Below are 18,751 nucleotides of genomic sequence, written 5' to 3' on the forward strand. Positions count from 1 at the left end.
TTTGGTCTATCAAGTTGCCAATCGATTTGTCTTTTTTGATCCCATCAAATAGTAGGAAAGAGTTCTCAATCATTGGGTGGTAAATTATATTAGGATAAATGCTAATGTGGTGTACAATAACAACGAAGTTTTTATCCCACTAAGTGGAGCCAATTACATAGATTCTTACCATTGACCCTGGGACGGGTTGGCGGGGGCGCTGTGAGAGAGCGTATTCGCCTTTTGCCACTATCTATATTTAAATAAATTTTATCTTATTTTATCATTACTAATCAAGCCTTCTTTGGTCTCTCTCTTGTTCGATTACTGTCCATATTTGTCATGGTCTTATGTCGCCTAACTAAGATATTTATTGGTCATCTAAGTACATGTCCATATCATTTTAAATGCGTATCTCGAAGTTTTCCCTATGCGATTATAATTTTCTCTAATGTTTTCAATTCTTATTCTATTAATCCTATGTTCGCACATCGATCAAAACATTCTCATCTTATCTCTATGATTCTCATCTTGTGCTTACTTTATAGCCCAACGACCGACTGTTTTGTTAAACTTTGCTTTAAGCTTTAAAGGTATTTTACGAGCACAATGAACACGTGATGCCCTCCTCAATTTCAATTATCGTACTTGTATCCTATGTAAAACATCTCTATCAACCCTCTATCTTTTTGTAAAAAAAAAGATCCTACTTATTTAAAATTTCAGTTAGGTAATTCATCATCTTCTTAATAATTGTCCGACTATGTCCATAGTTATTTAAGGCACGAGATGCCTAAAAGAGCATAGGTGCGGTGAGGCTTGAGATGCTAGGTGCAAAGTGAGGCGTACGCCTTATCAAAGTAAGGCGCTCTTGATATAAATTTTTACAATTCAAACATATATAGAAGTTTTCTATCAAAATATTTCACTAATAAAATCATGCAGAGAAATATGTTAATTAAAAGCATGAGATAATTTTAAATAAATAAATAAATAAATATATATATATATAATTAATGGGATAATTTTATTAGAGTTTAATTAAGTCTATTTAAATTATCCTTACTATAGCTGGAAGTTGATTGAAATTATTTACTTACGTTTTATTTAGTTAAAAGCTTGTTACGTGTAGCTTGTGATTGCGATGCTCACATGAAGCTTCCGCCTCGGTGGTTGAGCTCGCACTTCCTCCGTGTCCGCGGGGCTCTTGTGAAGATTCTGCCACGGTCGCGGTGCTCGGGTGAAGCCTCTTTCATGACCATTAGGCTCACGCGACGAGTCCTTCGCGATCGCGGGGCTCACTTGAAGACTCCATCGTTGTTGCGGGGCTCGCACGACACTTCTGTCTCAGTCGTGGGGCTCGTGCGATGCTGCCGCGCTGCTACAAGGTTTGGGCTTCAATTGAGCGAGTAAAATCGCGCCTTACGCATGATTGTCACCTTTCAAAGACGTGTGTTTAAGCGCGCTTCTTTGAAATTTAAATTTTGTTTATTTTATATTTACTCTACTAAGTCTAAAATCTTAACTTTCGATGTCTTTCGCTAAGATTTGAGCTTAATATTTATTTCTTCACATGTCCCATCGTACAAAACAATGTTATCTACAAACAACATGCACCATGATAACTTATCTTGGATGTGTTCAGTGAATTCATCCATAATTAGTATAAAAAGATATGAACTTTGATTTGATACTTAATATAGGAAACATTTCGGTTAATCTATTTGAAGTGTTCATTCTTGTCATATATTTTTAACTATTTCAATATACATTACTGTAACATATTTCTTTTCTAGAATTCTCTATATAATTTCACTCGAGCCTCTAGGTCAATGAATACCAAATGTAAATCTATTTCTTTTTTTGATACTTTACAATTTGTTGTTTGATAAGATTTGTAACTTTATCGTCGACTTTTTAGTCATGAATCCAAGTTGCTTTTTAGTCACCTTGGCCCCCTTGTAGTGTCGGAGCTAGAAATTTTATAACCCGCGCGCTAATCCCGGGTTGATCGGAAAAAAAGCCCTTGGGCTACCTTTCTCTCTCATATTCTTCTTTTCTCCCATCGCAAATCCGAGCTACAGCTCTTGAACGTCGTCGGACCTCGTGTTAAAGCTTGGGCAGGCTAACACGTGGCTCCACCTTTGTCCTCTTAATTTTTTTCAAACACTCTTTCCCAAAGTGGTATGCTCATTAGCTTTATGCCCCTATACTTCACATAATTTTGTTGTCTCTTTTGTTTTATATCGAGGACTAAAGTACTTACTCTCGAACAAATATTTTCATTATTTTCAATATTAGATTGAATAATTTTATAAGTCATTCAACATGTTACTTCCTTAGGCATTTTCATAACTTTACTTAAAAGTTGATAAAGTAGGCACTTTCATACCTCTTTGGAATATCATCATTTCAGCTACTTTTCCATTTGTTTATCCCTAAAATCTATCTTACTTTTGAAATTTAAATTCTCGAATAAAAAATTTAAAATTCATATTTTTTTACCTACTTTTCCAATTGGTTATTTAAACTTTCATTAAAAAATTAATAAATATATCTATCTCGTCACTCCTTTTTATTTTCTCATCCTTGTACAATATTGCATTTATCTTTAACGTATCTTTATTTAGATAAGTTCTCTTATTTTCTTCAATAGCTATTCTATAGAGATGTCCTTTTATCCTTCTTTTGTAACAAGCTATAAGTGTTCAAAAGTTTCATTTTTGACTTTACTTATTGCTTTCTTGGTCTCTTTCTTAGGTGTTGGTATTCTTTTAACTTTTTTTCGTCCATATTAGTGTTTTGTAATTTATAGGTTGCTCTGTTTTCGTTTAGTTCTTTTTTTCCTTTAGTTTCTTCTATATTTCTTCATACCACTGCCAAGATTCTTTATTTAACATTGTCTATCCTCTTGACTCATCAGGTACACTTTTGGTCGTTGCTCTTGTTCACTGTTTTCAAATTGACGCCATCATACATCATGTTTTATTCAATTTACTATGTTTTATTTTAATACTTGTGCCCCTACTCTCCTTAAACATACTTTATGGTCTATCCTTTAACTTAGATCACTTGATTGTCATGCATATCTAACATGTTGGGTGGTTAAGTTTTCTCTAGGGTTGATCTTACTATCTTTATAAATTTTTCTATCCTTCTTCTGTCAATTTGCGACTTATTGTTCTCATTTTTGAAAATAATTTGGTGTTTTCTCTCTTCTTTAAAATCATATTAGCTATTATAAGTTTATATATTGCCAAATCTAACATAGTTTTTTCGTCTTCATTTTTTTTGCCAAAAATTATAACCCCTGCATCCCATTATATTCTTTGTTTCTTATTCCTACATGCTCATTTAGATCTCCTATTAAAACTATCTCGTTTGTCGAAATTTTTTGTTCCACCTTATCTAAGTTTTCCAAAACTGTGTATGTTATCTTCATCTAATCCTACTTAAGATGGTGAAAATATGCTAATTACATTAATAGTTTTTTTTTGCTACCGCTATCTTGATAGCCATACTTCTATTTCTAACTACTCTTATTTCGTCATTTAACAGACTATCCATAACAATACTTACTCTTAACATTTACAATTTTGAGCCATGCTGGACTTTTAGTTTATGATCATAACGATACGATTTCAGTATCGTATCGTGATATGATTTAGTATTTTTAAATATAAAATATAGTATAGGATTAACAATTATACCATATTTTATTATTAAATTATATTATAAGATTAAAAATAATTTGGTTCAATATTTAATTAAAAAATAATAGTATATTTATAAGATTAAAAATTATATTATAATTTCTATGAAAAAATTCTTAGTCATAAAAGAAAAAGAATGGATTCTTGGGAATAGGAAACAAAGAGGAACATTAAAATGAAAAACAAAGAATAAAAAGAAATAACCAGAAAAAAAGAAAATGAAAATGAAAAGCGAAAGTAATTAATTAACAAGAAAGAAAGAAAAAAAGAAATATATGAAAAAGGGGAAAAATTTGGTTAGAAAGGAAAGAAAAAACAAAAAACAAAGGAAAAAGGGGAAATAAATTATTTGGAAAGGACACAAATTAGTAGGAGAGAAAATAAAGGGAATGTGATTAGAACGTAATAAAAATTGAGGAAAGAGGAGGGGAAAATGTAGTTGAGCTTGGTTGTGGGCCTGCAGAGGCCTCGTGGAGGCTACACGACCAGCCAAGGCTACTGTGAGAGGCCTCGTGATCTTGCTTAGCCATCGCTAGCTCGCGGCGGTCTCGTGGCCATCTTTGTGTTATTGGAATTTTAATGAGAAGAATCGCGAACCATTACTGCCCAACCCTCATCTGTTGCCGCTAATCTCTTCTCTTTAATTTTTATTGGCTTTGTGCCTAATCCAATACCATATCGATTGGCAGACGGAACGATAAATTTTGCTCATGTCGATCGACATTTCTTGTGTTTCATAACTTAAAACTTGTGTTCTCTATATTTTTTCTTTCTTTCCTACTCATTTTGTCTCTTATAAATAAAAAATATTAATTCTTCTCCTAATCATCATATTTACTTTCTCCATTGCTTTGCTAGTCAGTGTTTCAACATTCCACGTTCCAAATCTAAGATAATGATATTATGTTTTTATCCAATTTAGGATGTGAGAACTCATGCATATTTATTACTACATCTAAATTCTCATGGAGATATAGCGGTCGTTGGTATGACGTTGCAGTCGAATCTTTCAACGCGTTCTTCCGGGAATAACCTAGCATTAGTGCATTAGTTTGATGAATTCATATATAACATTTATCTATGTTTTAACGTTGGCTGCTCTCCTTTATCCCGGCTTTAGACCGTTATGATGGAGTTTATTCACCATGGGTGGAGTTTGCTAATGTGGTCTAAAATTTAAATTCAAAAACAATAAATATTTGGCTCCTAAAATTTTTAATGTCCCAATTTGTTCTCTGAAGTCATCTTATGCTTATCAATTTTGGCATAGACAACTCTAAAATGGTAACACATTTGCATCTTGAATCAACACAAAAAGCCTTAGTTGCTTCTCATTAACCCACATGTTAATGAACTCACTGAGGGCTACCACTTTTACTTTTAATCCTTGCTTGAATAGTATAGATCATGCAATGTTAGGCATAAGGACAGGAGAGATTAGCCAAAGGAAGCTGTGGTTGGTTGTCCATGTTTTGCCAATGGCTCTCACATGGGGTTGAAGATCCAATGCCCTCAGATTCCTATTGTAATGAGTCAAGGCACTTGACTTCCACGTGTGTCTGAATTCCATTAACCGGTGCAGGATGATGTTGTTTAGAATAATTTTTTCCTTGTTTATCACACAGGACACATGAAATATTTTTGTTGAGATTGAGACAATGTTACAAGTTTGGGACTATCAAAGGCCAAATTGATACACATTTGTGGAATAGTGACTAACAGATTTGTTGAACATAAAAAACAAGAGTTGAATTGAGATTTTTTATTTTTTTTTTGTAAACTTCAAGGAACAACACAATTTGTCCATCATATTATTGGAACTATGGTATGCTAACCGGTGGTTATTAAATATTTGTTATGTGCAACATATTTGTGGGAAATGGTAAAACACTTATATTTGTACAAAGTTGATTACCACAATATTGTTACTTAACTATCTTCATTTTAATCATAGTTTAAAATCTCGTACCGAACATGCGAAATACTTGAAACGAATTGTTTAAATTACCAAAATTTAATACGACTTAGCACAAACAATATCTCCTTCGTATGTTTCATCTCCTTTGTTTTCTAACCTCTAATCCCTCATTGGCACAAACATTTAAAATCTCATGTTGTACCGTCCGATACGAGTGAAGCATTTTGTTTCGCCCGCCAACCATCTCCAGCACGCCTTCGGTGTTAACAAGCCTCGAAGCCTCGTGGATGCGTCCTGCGAGCCCCGCGGCTGTTGCGGAAGTGTCTGCAAGCCCCGAGGTCGTTGGCGGTGTGGACGCGGAGGAAAGGGTTGCAAACGAGAAGGGAACTTAATTTTTAATTAAATAACTTATGCTAATAATTTTAATCAACTCCTAACTATAATTGAGATAATTTAAATAGGTTTAATTAAACCTAATAAAACTATCACATTAATTATATATATATATATATATATATATATAATTTATTTATTTATTATTTTTAGTATTTTAAAAATATTTAAATTAAATTTTTTATTTTTAATTAATATATTTTATATTTAAAAAAATACCGAAACCGTATCGGCATAGCTTGATACAGTATCGTTCGGTCCGGGACCAAAACTTCGGCATGATTTGAGATTTCAAACCTGGATTGATGTTATATATTAGAATGCCAAGACATTACTAACCTAGTATAATTCTAGTCAAAGACCGAAACTTGATATTTTAGATTTTAATGCTTATGGATTTTCTTGAGCATGAGATTTTACGACCAAGTCATTTAGCTATTGTTGTGCTATCAAGGGTCAATATGCACAAGAGATGAGTTCTCTTGGTGTGCATAACATACTATACATTGATGGATCCATGTGGAAATCTTTAAAGCAATGCCAATTGCCAATAAATAACATTACATTCCAAAACTCGCATTATTTCACAAAACATCCACTTTTTTAGAATTTTAATAGTTTAAATGCTTAATGGAAAATTCAAAAATTAGTATGTTCCTGAATATGTCAGTTTCATCTAGCAAAAGTTTCAGTCAATTATAGAATGCTGGTAATTTAGTAAAAATTCAAAATCATAGGAAATCCAATTATCCATAAGTGAGTTTTATAATATCTCAAAACACACCTGTAATAAAGCTCAATAAATCCAGTACATATTACTCAAATCTCAATCTCACAAATACTCTTTATGATACTCTATTTTCTCTTGCAATTTATTAAAGCCAAGATTAATATCCCATCTCACAGTTGTACTACAAAAAGGTATGAAATCATATATATTAACTAATTCCCACTTGACAGAGATTTCTGAGATCAACATTTTGAATCAATGGTCTTGTTCCAAGGTCTATGGTATTTGCATTATGAAATGCCCTGTATGGTGCTCCAATAAATAATTCCATAAATCAAATCTTATCAAAATTCATGTTGAATTAGATGTCATAGAGCGATACAATGGTGTGAACATTCTGAATGAAGTACAGCACTCTAACCAAATTTAATTTTGAAAAAAATTAAATAGAAGATCTGATAAATTGTTGTAAACAACTTATATTAATAGCATGTTTATATATGAAATACCCTTCTACCATCATACTTTTTCTTTATGTTTTAGAGACATTTCTAGCAACACTTTGAGTGGAAGCATTCCTCTATCTCTTGACAATCTCACAAAACTAATGTCATTGTAAGTGACTTCGTATGTTCAAATGAGACTGTGTTTCTATGATTATTGGAAACTAACTTTTACAATTTTTTTGAAGCAATGTATCCATGAACTTTTTGACTGGAAGAATACCATCTAAAGCTGTACTCCTCAAGTTCAACGAAACATGGTAAGTAGTATATGCTGCATTATGATGCATAGCATTGGCTTCATTGTCAGTTCTAAACAAATTTAGTACTGATGACTTCATCTATGCATTTTTTTTATTGCAAAAAAACATTATTATACAAGTAGGAAGTCTGAATTGGTGTATGATTTCAGTTTTCTGTTATATTTTTTATTTTAAGCGCTTAAGTTAGTTGGTGGATGTGTTTACATATTTAAAAATTTCTTGTAAACCGTACTGGATCTTAACCATGTCATTTATAGCAGTAAAGTTGTTATTAATAGCTTTCATAGTCGAAGTCAAAAAGTTAAAAGCTCTGTACTTGGATGCTTTATATACTGCCTCGATACTTGTGTTAGATAGTGACATATTCCAAGATTGGCACTTCGAGTTGACATGTAACACCGCTACTGATCATTTATAAATGTTGTAGAAATAATTTTGTAGGAAACTTGGAACTATATCCATGTCAGATACTCATTCTTGAGATTGAATGCATAATTTAAAAGTTTTGTTATTCAGAATTGGGTACAAATATTTGATACAAGGATCGATCTAAGTGTCCGATTGTTTCTACAGAATGTTGGTGTTGGTGCCAAAAAATAGCATTAATGGGTAGGAAGAGCCCAAGCATTAGATTTTAGAAATATATGCAAATTGTATGTTGTGGATGGTGGGATTCCATAGATATTGTGTGTACATGTTGTGGGTGTACATATTGTCATTATTAAGAAGTTATCTGTCACTGTTACATGGATAAGTTAAAAACATTATTTTTTGTCTGATCTTATAGATTAGTCGACACAACCAATATTTTGTTTTTTAGATTGGCTTATGCTAATACGGGTACTAATTCTGAGAGCTATAGTTGATAATAGATGTTGAAAATCTAAAAAAGCTATCTTCTTATGTCAATATTATTGTAATGAAGTGGTGGATATGCAAAGGTATACGGTTTGGAAAAGTGTTATGGCTTTAAGAGATGATGGCAAAGATTACAAGAAATATGGTTTAGTCTCAATGTATGCGATAGTAGTTGGGATAGAAGAACAAAGAGATATAGCTAGCTGATCCAGGGCTCAGTTTGTCATGTGTAGGGCTGAGAATATAAGCATAAACAATTAAAGATTCTCAATGTTAACGAGAAGGTAATTTGTTGAGAATAAAGATACTCTATAGCTTTCATTTGTGCATTTTTTTTAAGAAAATAATTTTACCATCAAGTATAAAAATGGGACAAAATTAAGTAAGCAACTATGAGGCGTGAATTATATTCTCTCTGATATTTTTTAGATGTGTACACATGAAGCATCATCATTCTATTGGCAAGTAGATGATTTTTGCATTTTGCTAAGAGGTATATGCATATGCGGTCTAGTATGTAGTATAGATACATGGTTTGGTATGTATTAAAGCACGGGGAGATAAATTTAGATGTTTTTTACTCATTTAGCCCTCATTTATTTATATTTTCCACTTTGATAAGGATAACATCAATTAATAATTGAGTTAGAATGATTTTACTCATTCTTACTTCAATATTTGATGAGATAAATTTAGATTTTCAACTTTTAATAACACTATATCAGTTTGTAATTAAATAAAAAATTATTCTTATTTTTATTTTAATATGTTTTGAGATGAATTAAATTTTACTCCAATTTCATTACATTTAACTTTTTTTTACTTATAAAATGAAAATTAGCTAATCAATTAAATTGAATTAGAAATTTAGAGAAATAATCTACAAAAAATAGCAGGAATTATTTGAATTTATCTTAATGTGTGCCGGTGTCCTGAGTATTGAAACAACACGATAGTCATCAGTATGGTTGACACATGTGATGAAGGAGCTTTGATCGATAATAGGGACCATGCGCTTGACGCCCCTGCATGTACCTCCCTCCATATTTGTGGGGCCAGCACTAGGGGTCCGTTAATGTAGCGGATCTACATTTTGATCGATAATAGGGTTAGTAATTTATTTGAACAATATGTTTCAACTGCATTGTTGATATGATACAAGCTTTCAAACCTTTGAAAAATAGAATTTGGATAATTTCTGAGAGCTTAATAAATAGTTAGTGATCATCAATACTTAATACAAATAATATCTAAATTTCTAGTAGTTATGAACTAACAAAATATATGATCATTGTACAAGTTCAAAAGTTTGTTTTAAAACAATTACAATTGAATTCTAATCATCAAATTTGTTACTCTCTGCTTGTATCAAGTTGCAATTGATTTATTGGGCTGATTCAGATTTTGAACATTTTACATGTAAATCTCCCACTAAGTATGTTCCTAGTGTCAATCTTTATTGTTATGAAAAATAAAAATTTACTATTTTAAATTTATTGAACTTTTTCAATCAAGTCGTCTTCCATTTTTTTTTGTTGATTCTTCAAGTTTGTGTTAGCATTTACTTAGGTATTAAATAAGGTCACCTATTTAAAATAAGTTAGAACTAATAACTAGGTTTATCTTCATCTAAGCTAGCTAATTGGACATTATAGTAACATGCAATTGCATTTGTATGCATGATACACCACACTGACTTAAGATATGTGGTGAACCGTATAAAGATGTTCCTTGGAAACACACAAACTGTTCAATTTGTGGCTCAAGAACACTATAAGTTGTTTAATTATAATTCTTTACTGGGGACTGACAATTATCCTTGGAAAGTTGCAGCCTAATGCATTTGTAGGCTCAATCTCTCTAATTTGGATTCAGCAAAATTAATTGCTAAGATTGATTGCAATTTAAGCACAAAACTTTTGGAAAACTGGAAAACTAATTCCGTTATTCTTGAACAACAGATGCTACTTTTAGAATATGATGAAGCTTAGAAATTAGTGTCACACATTAGTTTGGGAGAAATAACTGAATTCATTCATATCAGCAAGGAGGATTAGTTTTACATTACTTGGGCTGTATGTTTGGGGTTTAATAGATTCTTGAACTACATCTTGATCTGCATCTTTGTTGCTGTCTGTGCTTCTAGTGAGTTGTAGGAAAATATCTTAGAGAATAAAGTCTCATAACATAATAATAGTAGTAATTATAATTTTATCATTATTTGTCAATGTCTCAGTAGCAAAGAGTGAATAAGATTGTAATACTTTTTTTAACAAGTTAAACAAATTATTTAGTCTTTTCAGTGATATATTGTACAGCGCCATTAGTACTTAGCTCAGGAGTCTAGTACTGGGTGGTATATGAGATTCAATTGCTTCCCGTATAGATTGGAAGGGGAAATATGGAAATTAACTTATTAACAATGCTGGTTACTCTTGCAACTAACATGGTTTATCTTTCTGATATCAATGGTATTCTGCAGCTTTGTTGGAAACCGCGGTTTGTGTGGTAAGCAGATTGATATTAACTGCAAGGATGAGATTCCATCGCCCTCAGGAAATTCTCAACTTTTCTATTCAGGTAGCATAAAAACACATTGCTATCTATGGCTTTCTTTTGTGTTTAAATTTGTTAGTAATTTTGAAGTGCAGCTTGAGGTTATTATCAAAAGCCAGTAATTCGGCAATCTGTCATATCTGTATATATCTAAATTTTGAGAGTGAAATTAGTTGCCCATGATAGATTGATGAAATTTACTATGAAGCCTAAACATATTGCCCATCTAATTGATCAAAGATTATCATCTAGACTCCAATAACTACCATTTGGATGTACCTTTTTTGCATAATGTACTAAAAATATCTTGAACAATGGCTTTAAGAATAATTCCCATCCAGCTGTGGGACCAGGCTGTAGGATGCATCTATTGTCGAGCCTGAACTTATTGCCAATCTAATTTGCCAAAGATCATCTAGACTTCAATATTTCCCTTGGTTTATGATGTTAGTGTTGGTTGCTACTCGGAAAACCTAATGGTTCCATTGTACAAAAATTTTGTACAAAGGTCTGAACCTTTTTCCTAGCTACCATGTGTTCTTTTAAATTAAACTTGGATCGCCTGCGGAACTTAACACGTTTGATCCAAATTTAATCTATTTGTTCTTTTAGGTTTTTGATTTGGATCTCCTGCGAAACTTAACACGTTCGATCCAAATCACCTAGGTTATTAATTCCATTAAATATTAATTTCCAAAATTGGTTTCCAGTGCTAACATGGCGAGGCACATGACCTTCTTGGATATGGGAGCAACCACCACCGACTAGACAAAACCTTTTAAGGAAAACTAATATTTAATTTCCTAAAATAATTTTAGGTCAACCAAAAGGAACAATCAAATCACAAGGAAAAGAAAAACAAAAGAACATTACATCGAAAACAAATTCGAAACACTAAAATCGTATGCCTCTTGTATTTGGTATTATTTCCAAAAATAACTAGTATGATGCGGAAAGGAAAAATACTAGTTATACCTTCTAGAAAGACCTCTTGATCTTCTACCGTATTCCTCTTCTAACCTCGGACGTTGTGTGGGTAACGATCTTCCAAGATGAGGACCACCAAAGCACCTTCTTCTTCTTCTTGCTAGGTTCGGCCAAATCAAAAGCTTTACCAAGGATGAAGAAAAAACACCAACCAAACTCCAAGGGATGAAAGCTTTCTCTCCTTCTTCTTCTTCTTCTCCAAGTAGTATCCGGCCACCACAAGAGCTCCAAGCAAGAGAAGGTTTCGGCCACCACAAAGAGGAAGAGAGGGAGAGAGGATGGCCGGCCACAACACCAAGGAAAAGAGGGAGAGAATAATAGAGGTTGTGTCTCATGAAGACACCCCAACCCCCTCTTTTATATTCCTTAGCTTTGGTAATAAGGAAATTTAATTACAATAAAATTTCCTTAATTTTCCTTGACATGAATTAATTGAGAAAAATAAAATAAAATTTCCCAATTAAACTTGTAATGGCCGGCCACCTCATGGAGAGCAAACAAGACAATTTCCAATCAACAATTAAAAATTCCTTATTTGTCTTCGGAAATTTTAAAAAATAAAATTTTCCTTTAAAATCCCTTCATGATTGATAAAAAGAAATTTCTATAATTTTAATTTTTCACCATGTGAATAATTTTCAAAGAGAAAAAATAAAATATCTTTCCTATCTACAAATAAGGAAAGAGATCTAATCTCTTTTCTTAATCTTTTGTAGAAGAGATATTTTAATTTTAATTCTCTTCAATAAATTATATCTTCCACATAAGAAAAATTTAAATTTAAAATTAAAATTCTTTTAAATTTAATGGGGGCCGACCACCTAAGCTTGGGTTCAAGCTAGGGCCGGCCACCCATGTTCACAAGCTAGCTTGGCCGGCCCCCTTATCATGGGTATGAAGGTGGGTATAGGTGGGTATACTACTCTATAAATAAGAGGCTACGATAGGGACCGAGAGGAGGAATTGGTTTTGGTCTCCCGATAAAATTAAGCATCCCGTGTTCGCCCCGAACACACAACTTAATTTTATCAATAATAATTAATTCCACTAGAGAACTATTATTGAACTACCGCACCAATCCCAAATTACATTTTTGGACTCCTTCTTATTATGAGTGTGTTAGTCTCCCTGTGTTTAAGATGTTAAATGTCCACTAATTAAGTGAGTTACTGACAACTCATTTAATTAATATCTTAATCCAAGAATAATACCACTCAACCTTATCGTCATGTCGGACTAAGTCCACCTGCAGAGTTTAACATGACAATCTTTATGAGCTCATCTTGGGGACATTATCAACCTAGATTACTAGGACACAGTTTCCTTCTATAATCAACAACACACGCTATAAGTGATATCATTTCTCAACTTATCGGGCTTATTGATTCATCGAACTAAATCTCACCCATTGATAAATTAAAGAAATAAATATCAAATATATGTGCTTGTTATTATATTAGGATTAAGAGCACACACTTCCATAATAACTGAGGTATTTGTTCTTTTATAAAGTCAGTATAAAAGAAACAACCTCAAATGGTCCTACTCAATACACTCTAAGTGTACTAATGTAATTATATAGTGAAGATAAATTAATTCCTAATTACACTACGACCTTCCAATGGGTTGTTCCTTTCCATTTCGTCAGCAATCGCTTATAATTTATAAGGCATCGATAACATCATCTTCAGATGTGGCACCACATACCATGTTATCTACAATATAAATTAATCGAACAACTACAACTAAACGTAGAATTTGACCAAATGTGATTATTTATTCAAAATAAATGTTTACAAAAGCTTAGCTTTAAGATACACTCTAACAATCTCCCACTTATACTAACGACTAAGCTGCCATATCTACATCTGATTCTCATTCCTCCACATGCCGATCGAAAGCTTTTGATTGAAGGGCCTTAGTGAAAGGATCACCAGTTATCTCACGATGCATCTTGGCGATGAATGACTTCTCCTCGCTCACGATATCTCGATCGTGGTACTGCATCTATATGTTTACTCGCCTTATGGGCTCGTGGTTCCTTCGAGTTCGCAAACTGCATCGCTATTATCACAATAAATCATGTTGATTTTGGGCAAACCAGAATCACATCTAAGTCCATTAGAAAGTTTCGAGCCATACTACTTCTTTAGCCGCCTCGAGTCGCTATATACTCACCCATGGTCGAGTCCGAACCCATTTTGCTTAACACCTCCACGAACGGCTCCACCTCCCAAAGTAAACACATAGCCGATGTAGACTTTCTATTCCCTATCGATTGAAATCAATCCGTGTAACCCATGGGAGCAAATCGTCTGCTGTAAACTAGCATATAATCTCTAGTCCTTCTCGTACTTTAATATACGCCACCGCAGCCCAATGCCCTGTCTGTGGTTACTCGATATCCGCTAACCACGCCCACGACAAAAAGCGATATCGTGTCACGCATACAGATCGATACATTAGCTTCCTACCAAGCATAAGGAATCGCTTTACGTCCTCTATCTCCTTTGATGTCTTCGAGACATCTCTTTAGATAGAGCTACTCCATGCCTAAAAGGTAAGAACCTTTCTTGGAATCCCTGACGCTAAAACGAGCAAGGATCAGATCTATATACGAAGCTTCAGATGACACAACATTCTTTTCGCGATCCCTTATAACTTTCGATCCCAAGAATGCGCACAATCTCCCAAGTCCTTTATATCAAATTGTTTGACAACCATACCCTTACGTCCGATAATACCACATTGTTGTCAATTAACAAAATATCATCTACGATAGTACAAGAAATACCACCATCGCTATACATTTCAGATACACAAGACTCATCCTTAATCGAATAAATTCATACGATCGATTACTTCATTAAACCGATGTTCCAAGATCTTGAAGCTTGCTTAGTCCATAAATGGACCGATTGAGCTTGCACACTAGACGCTCTTTGCCTTTTTCAATAAACCCTTCGTTGTTTCATATGGATGTTCTCTTCAAGACTTCCATTAAGGAAAGTTGTCTTGACATCCATTCGCCAAATCTCATAATCCATACGAGCAGAAATGGATAAGAGTATCCTGATAGACTTAAGCATGACTACGGTGAAAAGGTCTCCTCATAATCGATTCCCTTTCCGAGTGTACCCTTTCGCAACAAGCCTACCTTTGAAGGTTTCTACCTTCCGTCCCTCTTTTCCTTTTGTAGATCCACTGCATCCAACGGCTTTTACACCATCGGTGGTTCTACAAGCTCCTGCACCTTATTGAGTACATGACTCTATTTGAATTCATCGCCGCCAAGACGCATCTATATCTCGAGTGCTTCATTATGTTCGGTGATCGTGTTCATGTTTACCCGGATCAAGTCCAAGACTCTCCCAAAACATGAATCTTTCAGTTGCCTTACAACCTCCCACTACGACGAGGCACCGTCTGGGTCAGTATCACGCGTGACACGTGTTGCATAGCCTCGTGGTACTTCATCTTATCATGTATCAAGCATGTATCCTCTTTAAGTTCTTCTAAAACAACTTTGCTACTAGGCTTGTGATCCATTATATAGTTTTTCTAAAAAGCGGGCATTGGTGCTAATAATGACCTTCTGGTCTTAGGACTATAAAATAAACCACCTTTCGTTCCTTTCGGATACCCCACAAACACGCGAACTCATGATGAGATTCTAACTTATCAAGATCCGTTTCAAAGATACGAGCCGGACTCCCAAACCGAATATGTTTAGGCCGGGCGCCATTCCACACCCCGGAGTAAGAAACCGATTTAGAAGGTACTAAGTTCGAATGTACAATCCGCTTCCGAGCGTATCCCCAAACGAATTTGGTAATCAATAACTCATCATCGATCTAACCATTTCCATAAGAGTCCTATTCCTTCGCTCGCCACCCATTCTGCTGGGGTGTGCCAGGTGAATCTCAGCCTCCGATAAGTAATTCCTAAACTCTCCTAAGAGGTATTCGCCACCACGATCGGATCGTAGTGTCTTGATACTTTTACCTAGTCGTTTCTCCACAGCCTTGTACTCTTCGAACTTATCAAAGCACTTGGACTTGCAGCATTAGGTAAATGTATCCGTATCTCGAATAATCGCTCATAAAAGAGACAAAATATTCAAACCACCTCGCCTCGGACATAGATCACACAAATCGAATGAACTAATTCTAACACTTCTTCGCTCTATACCCTCGCCTTAAAAGGTCTCTTGGTCATTTTACCTTCCAAGCAAGATTCACAAGTTGGAAAATTTTCCAACTCCAATGAACCCAAAAGTCCATCGCCTATAAGCCTCTGAATCCTACTTAAGTTAATATGACCAAGCCTTAGATGCCAAAGATATGCTTGAATTCATTTAGAAGGTTCTTTCTCTTATTAGAGTTAGAAGATGTATAAATTTCCTTGTTTTGCTTTGTGGGAGAAATGGATTTAAAGTATACAAATTGCCAACTAATGCACCGTAACAGATAATCACTTTATTTCTCTTAATAACTATATCGTTACTAAAGAAACCGAATATCCATCTAAAAAACTTTAGAAACTGAAATTAAATTCTTTCTAAAACCGTACATAAAGACAATTTCTTAAAACCAAATTTCTATTTCTATTAAAAGATAAGTAGACGCCTCCCATCGCAATGTACCGCCACCTTAAGAGCATTGCCCACGTGAGCGGTAATCTCTCCATCGGCCACGTTTTCGAACCCCGCAAGGAATCGCAGACATGATCGATGGCTCCTCAGATTCACACACCAGCCGGTAGATAACACCGCTAAACATGTTTCAACGACTAGAGTAGAGATATACCTTTGTTGTTCGATTCTACGAGGACCGCCTCCAATGCCCTGACCGCTTTTAGATGAAGCACTTGCCCTTCTGCTTCTTCATTTTAGGTCCCGTACTCTAAGATTTATTCACTTTCTTTCATGAACCAACTTGTTCTTCTTCTTCTTCGGTTTTTTCCATTCAGTACTTTTGGTGAATCATGATTTGAAACAATCCTTCCGTCTCAAGTTCACGAGTTCCGCCAATGAATATACCCTTTATTCATATTGGAATTCGAAATTGCTCAAACTTAGTAGTGTTGGAGAATCATATCGATCCGGTTTCCATCAATTTCTCCTCCAAGGATCAGTATTTCGTTTAGATAAGCCATCATCTTTAGGATATGATCCTCACAGAGTACCTGCATGGTGGCTGTCATTATCTTTCTCACGGCTTCTTGCCTGAAGCCCGATCCCGATGACCAAAGAGTTCCTCGAGATTGTTCATAATATCATAAGTCGTTGGTAAATCTTGATGCGATGTTGCAATACATTTGACATTGAAACAAAATGTAACACTGCCATCTCATCCGCCTTTACCCATTTCCCATGATATTCAATCTCCTCGGTAGATTCACCAGGGTGCATCAAGGCTCGACAAGACAAACTTATAGCTTAAAAACAATGTCCGTGTTTCTTTTCCAATCTATGTAGTTAGGACCAGTAAGTCTATTCGTTGTAGTATGATGGATTGGGTTGAAAGTCATCCTAAGAATTACAAATAACTTTTGGTCGAACTCTAAATTTAGAATAATATTGATTCCTCAAACAATACTAATTTAAATTAACCAACACCTCAAAACACCGTGAATTTTGTATGCCACGATGTGGACGATACAAATTCAACATTTGTAAAGGAGGTTTTAACCCATTAATTTTATTATCTTGTCAACCTAACTTTTCGACAAATAAAATTAATAGTTGGTATCCTTCGTCACACAAATAATAGCAGTGACTCATACATCTAAGTGTATACCATTACTGACACTAAGTCCATTAATAAGATCGTGCCCTTCCAATGGGAAAGATCACACGCCTTAATTAACTTCCTATAGTCATCCAAATGGAAGTTTGTTACAGTGATCCACAAACAAGCTCATCCGATATGGAGGAAGACACTCAGAGCCAACGCGCAAGCTTGTTTGCATCACTTACAAACCAAGAATGGAGACCATAGAATTTATTTAAAATCCCTCTCCCACTTAGTTATTTATAAATGAGGAATTTTAACTATGCTAGCCTACTAGACATGTATACTAACATGCACACACAGCACAATATAAAAGCAATAAATGAAAAACTAATTTTCAACTATTATGGCTTTTATCTATTGTTGTCCTCCGTGTGTCGCCAACCCTAGCTGCTGCCTTATTTGGCCACCACCACCGGGTCTTGTTGTTCCGCTGCGCCTCTGGTCCTCAAAAGGTTCCACGCCTTGCAAGATTCGATCCGCGATAGAAATAGAATTTTACATTTTTCGATCCTATATTCCTCGAAGGAATGTACATGTAAACTAGATCGAACATAAAATAAAAATTTATATCCATCGATCCTATATTCCATAAAAGGAATGTACATGTAACTAGATCAAAAATAAAATCCTAATAAAACTAAATACAGCTCCTGCTGTATTTTATAATACAATCATGTACACACATATAATTGCCCTTGACATGTCCAAGGGTCCAATTACACACATAAAAACTATAAGCCATAATAGTTGAATCCTGTATCCACAAAGTTAGCACATCCTACTATTAACCTGCCTAAATTATGTATGACATGTGCATAATTAAACTAATACCAATTACACAGAGGCAAAACCCTAGCTCTGATACCAATTGTTGGTCACAAAACCTAATGGTTCCATCAGACAAAAATTTCATAAAGGTCTCGAACCTTTTCCTAGCTACCATGTGTTCTTTTAAATTAAACTTGGATCGCCTGCGGAACTTAACACGTTTGATCCAAATTTAATCTATTTGTTCTTTTAGGTTTTGATTTGGATGCGGAACTTAACACGTTT

At 34.4% G+C, this 18,751-nt stretch overlaps 1 protein-coding gene across 2 annotated transcripts in view; it reads left to right on the plus strand.

The window, feature by feature from the left end:
- The window catches only part of LOC122028812 (LRR receptor-like serine/threonine-protein kinase FEI 1), a 78,573-nt gene that overhangs the window by 27,627 nt on the left and 32,195 nt on the right, over nt 1–18,751 (plus strand). For both annotated transcript variants that reach the window (XM_042587728.1, XM_042587726.1), the window contains exons 7-9: nt 7,277–7,348; nt 7,425–7,496; nt 10,840–10,937. In XM_042587728.1, the coding sequence (XP_042443662.1) occupies nt 7,277–7,348; nt 7,425–7,496; nt 10,840–10,937 (242 nt within the window). The remainder of the gene's footprint in view (nt 1–7,276; nt 7,349–7,424; nt 7,497–10,839; nt 10,938–18,751) is intronic.

Source organism: Zingiber officinale, chromosome 10B (assembly GCF_018446385.1).
Source record: "Zingiber officinale cultivar Zhangliang chromosome 10B, Zo_v1.1, whole genome shotgun sequence".
Taxonomy (NCBI): domain Eukaryota; kingdom Viridiplantae; phylum Streptophyta; class Magnoliopsida; order Zingiberales; family Zingiberaceae; genus Zingiber; species Zingiber officinale.